This window comes from Panthera uncia, chromosome B1, assembly GCF_023721935.1.
Source record: "Panthera uncia isolate 11264 chromosome B1, Puncia_PCG_1.0, whole genome shotgun sequence".
In the NCBI taxonomy this organism is placed as follows: Eukaryota; Metazoa; Chordata; class Mammalia; order Carnivora; family Felidae; genus Panthera; species Panthera uncia.
In genome coordinates this window covers 42275799-42287409 of record NC_064811.1, presented here as the reverse complement: position 1 = coordinate 42287409, position 11611 = coordinate 42275799, and the positions used below count along the sequence as shown (strand labels likewise).

General features: G+C 45.8%; 1 protein-coding gene across 4 annotated transcripts in view; it reads right to left on the bottom strand.

Moving 5' to 3' along the window:
* Positions 1–285: 285 nt before the first annotated feature.
* The window catches only part of PDGFRA (platelet derived growth factor receptor alpha), a 50885-nt gene continuing 39559 nt past the window's right edge, over positions 286–11611 (bottom strand). For all 4 annotated transcript variants that reach the window (XM_049632029.1, XM_049632030.1, XM_049632031.1 and 1 more), the window contains exons 20-23: positions 11252–11351; positions 11030–11135; positions 9254–9495; positions 286–3393 (exon numbers count right to left, since the gene is read on the bottom strand). In XM_049632029.1, the coding sequence (XP_049487986.1) occupies positions 3246–3393; positions 9254–9495; positions 11030–11135; positions 11252–11351 (596 nt within the window). In that variant the 3' untranslated portion in view covers positions 286–3245. The remainder of the gene's footprint in view (positions 3394–9253; positions 9496–11029; positions 11136–11251; positions 11352–11611) is intronic.

Genomic DNA, 11611 nt, shown 5'->3' with positions numbered 1-11611 from the left:
ATGCACTCCTGTGCTCCTGCGAGGGAGAAAAACACGGTGCAATAAAATGCTATTCAAACAAACAAACAATAGGATTGAGGATGAGCCGAGTGCCGGTTATCTTTAAGTTAAACGCTGTGTCTGAAAACTAACGCGCTCAAATAACGTTTAAATCTTAAATTTCCCATTGGTTTCATCAAAACCACGATATGAAGCCCTACTGAAATACTGCTCAGAAAGCGCATGGAACAAGATTGCTTTAATTTATGTGATTCAGCTAAAAACAAAAATGCTGGGACCTTAGTGTAACTTTAAATTATATATATCATTTATTGAAATATAAAGATCTTCATTTACATGTTTTAAAACAAAAACACGAACGGGGCGTTCTGTAATACATTTTTTATCAGTAGACCCTACCTATTGAGTTACTTCACAAACATTCACCACACCACTGTTTTGGAAACACTTATGTATTTTTCTCTTTATTTTTCTAAAATATAAATTTTGGACATTCAAAAGTGCAACAGTTAATGTGCCTGTGGGGAATATCACAGTCAAAAAAATATAAACAAAGGCAGTGATACAGCTTGTCATAAATGTTTTGGCAGTATTCTCCAAGTCTATAAAGAAATACATATATACATATTGATGTATAACATCATTTTATGTCACGTCCCTCTTCACAAAAATAGGACCGTTTGTACAGATTGGCAGACCACATTTTAAGGACATCATTGATCATTTAAAAAAAAGTCACAAATTGTGTTTCTCAGGCCAGCTTTGATTGTCTTCATAAAAACAGAAAGCAGGAAGGATTGGCAAATTTTCATCTGGGGATTTTGCAGGAGGCCAAAAAGGAAACAAGTCTGTGATACAATGAAAACACTGTTAAAAAAAAAATAAGATGCAGTCACACAAAAACTTAGGTGGGAGTATTCATTAGGACTGGAACCTGCTTGTCTGAGAATTTTCATCCAGCCCCATGATGTCACACAAAATTCAAAGGAACATCAAAATGCAAAGCACCAACAAAAGAAGGCTGTACAAGGGAGAGTGAGCGATAAACAGAATGCTTGAGCTGTGATTCTAGAAACACAAATGTATTTCAAGTCTAATTGGCTCTACAGAACCTAGTCAGATTTTCTTTTTTAATTGGCCAAGCTGGCTCAGTCTTCACACTTAGTATGAAAAAGGTGGGTAAGAAAGTTGGGGCTTGCACTGAGATTATACCACTAGGTAGTCAAGTACCTTGTTTCTGCTGCTACTTCTTCCAAGGAGCACGGACGGTGATTGCGGCCATCACAGCCCATGTTTCATTCATATGGTGTCAGCAATGAAGCAGAAATGCAGAGAATGCCAATGAACCCACCCCAATCCGTCTGACAGTTTGGATGGAGGTGACAATGTGTCCTGCTATGTCACCCCAAAATTTCAGCACAACTTTTTAGGTTTTTTTTGTTTTCACCAAAATATTAACCTGGTTATACAGAGACCTGGCACTCTGAATCGCATCATTTCTGTACATGCCGCTGGGGGGGGGGGGGGGGGGGGGGGTGGCAAGTTCAGGTCCCCCATGCAGTAGGGAGCAATGTCTTTACTTTTGGAAAGACCTGCTAAACCAAGATTTTGCTTCCGCAGCCTCAGCTAAGACTGGAAAGTTAAATTAAGGGCAGCAATTGCCACATATATGGCATTAAACGTCACTGACCCAAAGCCAAGGACTTAAATGGTAGGCTTCCTGCATGGCTGACTTCTAGCCTAGTTCCAAATTTCAAATTATCTGTTTCCCATGGCAACTTCCTGTACCCTAAGCTGGTGTTGCCCAAACCTGCCTAATCAAAACAGCCAGGGAGTTTATAAAAAGACAGGCTCCTACTCCTGACCAGACTTAATAATTCAGAAGATCTGGGGTGGGGACCTAGAATCTGGTGTTCCCAGTTGCGATCCCATTTGGGAACCAAGGATCCAGGCTAATGCGCATGCAGTATTCATTAAATAATGCCTTTATGTTCTCACAGTTTCAAACTATTTCTCTTTGGGGTATGAGATGAAAGAAAGGGGGCTGATATTCAAAGCATCCTTCTGACCCTTCTAGGGTTTGTAAAATTTTAAAAACACAGATTTGGGGATCCACCAAAGTTATCACCAAGCATGAAAACGACCTCTGCAAATCCAGTCGTTTTACCGATGATTATATTTTCCACTGGGTAGTAACATGACAAGTCATGTTAGGCATAGGCTTATGCCTTTAGATTGCGAACATTTAGGATTTCGGGGTTTTGTTTCTTTCAAATCCCATTACTTCAGAGGGCAGTTAATTGTTTTTAGTACAACGGATTAGGGAACCTATTCGGCACACAGTTAAAAACACTGACTTCCTGGAAGACACTACTTTTACTGTTCTCTATGTTCAACTAAATTTAATCCACTAAAGCTATTACCATATTTTATAGAGAAACATCGGTTATTTGATATAAATGTCACAAACTGTCAAACTTGTCGCCTACTTAGTAAGAATCTTTTTTTTTAAATTGTGCTTTCTCTGTAGGGAAAACGTGTTACACATTACACATGTAGCATTACTGAGTAACAGTAGATTACAATATGAAAATGAGTGGCTGGGCTTCTAAATGACCCAAATCTAGTAAACAAGATTGGTTAATTATTATTCTTTATCTCTTTAACACTAAAAAAAAAAAAAAAAAAAAAAAAAAAAAAGTAAGATGCTATAGTACCAGTACCTTTTAAGGTTCAAAAGTGGTTTTGCATGTACTTCCCAGGAAAGTTCAACGGCAACTGATACCAGGTTTCAAGCAGGAAGTACATGGATGGGTTGAGTGGTCTCTTCAGAAGTCCAGAGCAGACAGTTAATAGAAATCTAAACACATCCTCAGTTAGAGTTATTTACATAATTACAATGCTGGAGTTTTCTCGCAAATGTAAATCGTGTATGTTGGACTCTCACCAATGCCCTTGAAACACAAAGTTCACCTTCCGTGGCCTATTATTTCCTTGTCCATCTATCTCCAAACTTCACACACCGCTGAGATGCTACTAAAGCATTGCGAGGGCAACGCTAAGAAAGTTCATTCCGAAATATCCCATTCATCCATATTTAGAAGGCTCCCTGAGGCCCTTGGCTGGGAACTTCTCTTTACACATCGTCCAAGTCCTCCTCCCCAACTTTGCATTGCAATAAAGTGGTTTTCTTCAAGGGATCCAAGGTGGCTCCAAGAGTGGAAGGTACCCCCTGAATCTGCCAGTCACAGGAAGCTGTCCTCTACCAGGTCTGAGGAGTCTATGCCAATGTCATCCATCATGTCGATGTCCTCGATGGTTTCATCCTCTCTCTTGACGAAGGTAGAGCTGCTGGAACCTGTCTCAATGGCGCTCTCTTCTGAGGTCTGCGAGCTGGTGGAGGGAGAGAGCAGGAAAGGTTAAGCCCAGGTACAGACCGACGAGACCACGGTTGTGTGACTAAGGCCGCCCCCCCCCCCCAAAGGCAAAGGAGCTCTTTCTGCAAGATCCTTTGGCCACCGAATTAGGCAAGATCCTGCCACCAAGCTAGACAGCTAGTCATCATCCACCACACTGCAGGGGGCCCAGTGGAAAACCAAGAACCCCCAGGTCACCTTCACCCTTCCGCCTTCCTTCTCTCCCGTCAAATCTTTCAGCAGAGTTGCTAACACGCTGCCACCGATTCTTTCCCTACGCAGTCCTAGTTGAAAAGAGAGTAAGCAGTGCCTGGTCAAAAGACAGAGGGGGGATGAAATCAGCTGCAAACCACAGCCCAGCCAGTCCCTTGCTGTGAAATTTCCCGAGCACCCAAATGGTGTTGTCGGCATCTGACCCCACGCCCCTGGAATGCCTTCCTCCCCCTCCTCTTTATACCTACCCCCCATGTTCCCTGGCCCCAGTCATGAAGGCGGGTGAAGGCTCCTTACTCACTCACTAGAGTAGCGGCCGAAAGGGAGCGTTCTATCGTCAAAAAGCCTTAGGTCTGGAATCACCCACCACTTAGTAGCTGTAGGAGTCACATGAGTCACTTAACTCCCTGAACTTGTTCCCTGGCTTATAAGATGGGATGACAGGGGCACCTGGATGGCTCATTCAGTTCAGCATCCAACTCTTGATTCTGGCTCAGGTCATGATCTCACAGTTCATGAGTTCGAGCCCTGAGTCAGGCTCTGTGCTGAAAGCACGGAGCCTGTTTGGGATTCTCCCTCTCTCCCTCTCTCTCTGCCCTTCTCCTGCTCATACCCCCTCTCAAAATAAGTAAATAAAAACTTTTTAAAAATTACATTAAATAAAATGAGATAACAATAGTACCTGACAATATTCCTATCTGTTAGGGAAATTAAATAAGATAATAACCATAAAGCACTGAGCACAGGACCTACAACATACTAAGCATCCAATAAATATTAGTTATTACTATTATTATTATTGTTATCACTCAAATCCTTACCTGATTAGGGCCTGAATATCAGATATCAGGAAACAGTTGTTAATTTTCTCACATGTGATCATGCTGTTATAATTATGTAAGAGAGAGAGTATCCTTATTCTTAGGATATGTTTGCAGGAGTTTCAAATGTTTTAGCAAGGAAAAAAAAGTAGGGGTGTGTATGTGGTACATGTATATTTACATATCATATGTTATTAAATATGTAGTATTGGGGCACCTGGGTGACTCAGTCGGTTAAGCATCCGACTCTTGATCTGGGCTCAGGTCATGATCTCATGGTTCATGAGATCGAGCCCCACGCTGGGCTCTGCACGGACAGTGTGGAGTCTGCTTGGGATTCTCTCTCTCCCCCCGTCTCTCTGCTCCTCTCCTGCTCACACATGTGCTCGCTCTCTCTCAAAATAAACTTAAAAAAAATATGTAGTACATATTATTATATATTATGTATAGACACAACATAGGTATAACTACATATATATACATATATATGTATATACGCGTATATATGCATATATATGTATAGTTAGATAAACCACACATGGCAAAATGTTAACAACTACTAAGGCTAAGTGGTAGATGGATTCACTCAATCTTTCTGAACGTTTAAAATTTCTCACAAGGAGTTTTAGAAAAATAATTCTCCCTAGTCTCTAGCCCGTCATGATTCCCTGTCTTCCTGTCTCTGAACTCTTACCGCCTTATCATTATCCTGCCTTGGATTGCGAAATTTCTATATATATCTTTTTGCCACAAGCAGGTTATCTGCTGATAGGCAGGACGGTCTGCTCTCACCGTGAGGCTGCAACTGTAGACATAACACAGAAACCATACCATTGGCTGGCCAGCCAGAGGAAGCAGTCTCACACACGTGCCCAATAGGGGCTCTCAGCCCTGCTGGCTGTTTCCTTCCCGAAGGGCCAGGCCTGACTCCTCTGCCTCTCCCCCTCCTCTCTAGGTCAGTTCAGTTTCCAGGCAGAAAACTGAGCCTGGCATATAGAAGCCCATGCGAAATGGTCTGCTGCCATCCATCCCAAAGGTGGCCTGGAGAGTTCTTAGAACCTGCAGGGTGACTACACTGAGGTGTCTTTTCACAACCCCACAGATTGGGCCTTTCCCTAGGACTGAGAGCTTCTGTCTCCGTTCTTACTTTGTACTCTACCCTCCCCTCGGCTTACACCCTGGTCCTGGAGCCTCACTGTGAACCCCAAGTCCACTTGGCTGGTCTTGATAACCATGTTGTCCCAACAACCTCTCTCTCTGGGAAGCCAGTCCTGGTTCATGGGGCCCTGGCCAATAGCTGGAGGCCAGAGTCAACCTTTAGAGATGGCCCTAACCCAGACAGGACCTGCATTTATGAGACTGCTCTAGATGCCGTGATTTGGACTAAGGTCCCCTCCTTGGGGACAAGTTCTACAGCTGAGTCCTACAGTGGAGTCATTCCCCTTGCACTGACTCTCCTGGGCCTGACATGCTCCTCTCTCAGCCAGTCTACCTCACAGAGAGAAGGCAAGGGTATGGGCATTGAGGAAGCTAACTTCCACAGAGACTCAGCACGAGATCATCCTTGCAGCTTGCCAGGCTTCATGGTGGTCCTAAAGCTGATGACTGGGCTTACTTTTGAGTCCCAAGCCACAGTGCCCATCTTGTGGCCCAGGGCCTGGCTCCTGATATTCCTGACCCAGCAGCCCCAAACCCTCTATAGAAAGCAAGGCCCAGTCTTTCTCATACCCATTCCCCTCCCGAGGCCAAGCCCCCTGAGCCCAAGAAGATTCCACAGGATCATCATGCTTTCCTAGACCTAGAGCATCTCAGCCCTGGGATCCCCCTTCACTAGGATAGGCTGAACTGTGTCCCCCTCCCCTCCCCACAAAACTCACATGTGAAAGCCCTAATCCCCATTGTGATTATCTTTGGAGATAGGGCCTTTAAGGAGGTAATCACAGTTAAATGAGGTCATTAAAGTGGGGCTCTTACCCAATAGAAATGGTGTCCCTGTAAGAGGAAGAGACACCTGTGATACACACACAGAAAAAGACCATGAGAGGACACATTAGGAAGATGGCCACCTGCAAGCCAAGGAAGGGGGCTGCAGGAAAAATCAAACCTGCCAACACCTTGATCTTGGACTGCCAGCCTCCAGGACTGTGAGAAAATAAATGTCTATTGTTTAAGCCCCCAAGTCTACGGTATTGTGTTATGGCAGCCCAAGCTAACCAAGACATTCCCCGTGCTCAGCCCATCTGTGAGGACCACAGCTTCACCTGACCTGGTGTAGTCATTTGGGACATACTCTGCACAATTAGAAGACCAAATGTATTGCCCTTCCAGAGGTTCTAATTATCTAACACAACAACTTTCTATCAACTAGAATTGTTCTCTCCACGTAATATACATCAAACTCTGCATTACAGCCTGGTATATGCCTAGAAAAGTTCTGGGCACCTTTCTTGTGTTATTTATCAACACGACTTTCTTTTTTTAAGTTTATTTATTCTGAGAGAGTGAGAGAGAGTAGGGGAGGGACAGAGAGAGAGGGAGAGAGAGAATCCCAAGCAGGCTCCGTGCTGTGAGTACAGAGCCCGACACGGGGCTCAAACTCATGAATGGTGAAAGTCCCTACAACTTTCTAACTTAATTTAGAAACAAAATCTTTTGGGGTGCCTAGGTAGCTCACTTGGCTAAGCGTCCAACTCTTGATTTGGGCATGATCTCACGGTTCGTGAGTTCGAGCCCCATTTGGGTTCTGAGCTCACAGCATGGAGCCTGCTTGAGATTCTCTCTGTGCCTCCCAGCTTGTTCACTGGCTCTCTCTCTCTCTCAAAATAAATAAGTAAAGAGAAAAAATGAAGCAAAACTTTTTCGTCACTGAAATATTATTCAGAGCCCCCAAATACAAAATAACCAAATGGATGGCAGATCTGGGGTCAAGGGCTACCACAGATCCCCAAAAGCTGGAGACGCGTACCGCTAAAACAACACAAACGTATTTTTGCAAAGGTAAGTCAGAGCGCTTTGCGCAATCTCCAATCCTCATAACCCATTCCAAAAACAAAAAAACACAATTATACTTTTTTAAATTACCTGGTTCACACCAACAGCAAGGGATGTCACAATCACCAGCCTCCAAAATAATAATGCCATAAGCTTCTGCCTAAATAATTACATGTAGCTAACCAAAAGAGGAAGAAGGGAGAAAAACATCCTCAATGAAGATGGAAAAAGGAGGCACATCACTTTCACCTGCCTCTGTTCAAGGACCCTGCAAAGACAGCAGAGGCCGAAGACACAGTCCCCTCGTCTGGACGTTCAAACCAATGGTTCTAGTCCCGGCTGCGTATTAGCATCGCTTTGGTCGTAAGTTAACGGATCCAGGTAATGATCAACAATGGCTGTTGATGTCACAAAAGGGGAGGCCACTGGACAGCATGCAGCTCCCAACGGAAAGACACAGCACGATCTTTGAGGCACACATGCCAAAAAATCTAACCTGAGTCACATCAAGCCTCTAGACCACCAGTTTGCAACAAATACAGGAGATAAAGCACATGAAGGCGCACTACGGGATGCAATCAACAAAATTCTGAACGGGAGAACGTGATGGCCAAACGCTCCGGGTCCTTCACAAACACTATGCAAAGTGGGTAAAAAGAGGCAAGACAAATGCATAGGGACATAGCAACTAAAGGCCATGTGTCACTCTTAATTTGCATCTCAATTAGAATAAAACAAATGCAAAATAATACTTATCAGAGAGTCGGGGAGATTTGACCACTGGATATCTGATGCTCCTAACAATTTATTGTCAATTGGTGGGGGAGGGGTGAGAAAATGGCATCGTAAGTTATTTTTAATAACTCCAGTTATTTCTTTCAATAGGGTCATAGGGGGCCTGGGCGGCTCAGTCGGTTAAGCACCTGACTCTTGCTTTCATCTCAGGTCATGATCTCACAGTTTGTGCGACTGAACCCTAGGTCAGGCTCCACGATGACAGCGTAGGGCCTGTTTAGGATTCTCTCTCCTCGCTCTCTGTTCCTCCCCCGTTCGTGTTCTCGGTCTCTCTCAAAATAAATAAACTTAAAACATTTTTTAAATAGAGCCTTTATCTTTTAGAGACCCATGATGGAATATTTACGGGTGAAATGACACGATGTCTAGGATTTGCTTCAAAATAATCCAAGGAGAGTAGTAGTGGATTCATGCATTCTGGCCATGAGTTCATGCACGCTCAAACTGGGTGACAGATTAACTGACAGGTCACTGTACGACTTGAGTCGGGCACGTTACAAGTCTTCCATTATACAAAGTTAAAAAGGAAGAACAAATCAGCCAGGAAGCGCCTGGGTCCCATTCCCAGAGATTCTAACTCGTTGGTCTGGGTGATGTGCATAGATCGGTTTTCTAGTCTCCCCAGGTGATCCGAGCTTACAGCTAGGGGTAAGATCCACCGATGAAGCATCAAATAGCCCAGCTGGCCTCTCTCTCAGCTCTCTCTTCCGTTCCATGACCAGTGCAGAAAACAGCAAGAGAGGCTTCTAGCATCTCAATAATCAGAGTGGCTGCGACAGTCTGATCAAAACACCTGAGGACTCTGGTCAAAGACTCTCCACCCTGCCTGCCCTATACCTCCCCCAGCCCCACGGGGCAGGTATGAGGAGCATCTGGGAAGCATTTACATATGGAAACAGACCCCTCGGAGGCTCTGCCACCGCTCCCCTCGAACAGATACACTGATGTCGCCAGGGCAATGGCTCCCCTCCTTCAGGTGAGCTGGGGGGCGGAGGGGAGCTCTGCAAGAGGCCCTACCTGTGTCTGTTCCTCTTGCCCAGGTCCTCCTCCTCAGGAACAGGGTCGATGTCGGGCAGAGGGATGATGTAGCCGCTGTCTGCACTCAGCCTCTGCTCGTCCAAGCTGCCTTCCCAGTCCTTCAGCTTGTCTTCCTCGTGTTTGTAGGTGACGCCGATGTAGGCGTTGTCCGAGTCCACGCGCATGCGCGCCACGGCAGGGTGGTCGCTCTTCAAGAAGTCCAGGTGAATCTTTTCGTAGCTCTGCAGATATGCGTTTCACGTGGTTAACCAAGTGTCACCCACTGAACTGCAGAAAGGACGCTCAGAACTATTATTTAACCGTCTGTGTTTCCAAGCTACCGCACAGATGCGGGGTTGAGACAACTGAAGGAGAGTCAGCTGTCAACTGTCACATCCCAGGGATGTGGGACACAGGGAAAGGACCACTGATGGCAGAGATCTCCTGCCATCCTACCAGTGGGATCTCTCATTCTCCTTAAGATACAATGAGCCCCAAGGGCACCTGGGTGGCTCAGCAGGTTAAGCGACTGACTCTTGGTTTTGGCTCAGGTCATGATCTCGCGGTTATTGAGTTTGAGCCCCGCATAGCACTGAGCCTGCTTGGGATTCTCTCTCTCTCTCTCTCTCTCTCTCTCTCTCTCTCCCTCTGCTCCTCCCCCACTCTCTCGGTCGCTCTCCAAATAAACTTGTTTAAAAAAAGATACAATGAACCCCTTCACTGAGTCGGTAGCTATGACTGTGTCCCCACCCACCTCCATGCACACACACTCCCTTCTCTGGGACTAGCGGGGAGCCTTCTGGTCCCAATACATAGTCTCTTCAGGGCTTGGATGGGTCTCAATAAGAGGGGACAAGGACTTCCACTGAAAGCACCACCCCTGAAACCTTCCTGATCCCTAAACGTTGGAGAAATCAAACTCAAAACTTACAGAACTTGGATCTAAGAAGACTTCATTTTCCAGACCAATTCCAGTCTCCTTCCACCCATACATCTTACTTAACCAGCCAGGGCATCTTTGACTGAGCCACCATTAATTTCCTTTTGCCTCCTCATTGCCTCACTTATGGGAGTTGTAACGGGCAGTGAGATAATCAATAGACACAAGTATTTAACGCCCAGTCAGCATGCAACGACCTAACGCTGCTCCTCTATGAGAAGGACAAGCAATAAATATGAAGACTCTACATACTGACGAACCTGAATCTTAGAAATTGCATTGGTTATACAACTGTGTCTGGGGCTCCTTCACAGCATCTCAGCAGAAAGTTGTTTCATTTATTAACATATCCTGCTTGGCTCCATGAAATTACATTTGTTCCTTTGAACAATGCTTCCTATTCCGCAAAAAACCAGCTGGAGCCACAGATAACAGCTGAGGTTGTTCCTTCCAGTCAGCTGGTGAAAGCCAATTTCACATGGATTTAAGTGCATTCAAATTAGCGATTTAATGGCTGTGGATGCCCTGAGACTTCTAACTGCACGGTAGCTTCAGATACTCGAACATCTGGAGAATAAAGTGCTTACAGGTGTCGTACACTTGAGATAAAAGGGGAGTCCTGAGGAGAGGGGAAGGTTTTCATTCATCGTCGCTACCAGGGGCTGGGGGAGCACGCCATGAAAGCCCTGGCCACTGGATCAAACAATCTTCCTCCCCCTTTGGAAACGTTCCTTTAAAACAGCGTTGAACTGTGCTGCTCACTCGCGTGACTGCCTGCTCTTGACTTCTCCCTTTGCCCATGCCGTTCCACCCAGCTTGGAGGGGCCCAGACAAACCTTCTTATATTGTCCCGGCAACAGATTCTCCACAATCTCACTCAGGTGGTAAAAGGAGGGTCTCTTCTCCGGCTCACTGTGCCAGCACTTGACCATGATTTCATAGCTGCGGAAGCACACAACTCCGAGTGGGCACAGGGAGGAGTGTCAGGGCACCCCCGCCCCACCCCACACGCCCGCTGGGCATGAACGCAAGGCGCACGAGATGGGGAGGGGGCTCACACTTCGCTGGTGGCGTGGTCAGGCTTGGCCATCCGGTACCCGTTCTTGATCTTGTTGTAGAAAGTGGAATCCACCATCATACCAGGGTACGGGGTGCCCCCTGAAAACCAAAGGGAACAACCAGGATTAACGAGCGTGCGTTACACTGCTGAGACACTCGGGGACACATCTGGGGATCCCCACTTGGACTTCTGGTTCTTGCAAGGAAATGAAGGGTTACCATCTCCTTGACTTCACGGGCTTGCCCGGAATCGTAAAGGTAACCAGGACTTCTGGGTTGGTCAAGTCCAGACACCCTAGGCAAAGATGCTACATCTTAGGAAAAGCACACAAGTGTTTTTCAATGTTTCTGATCCCTGG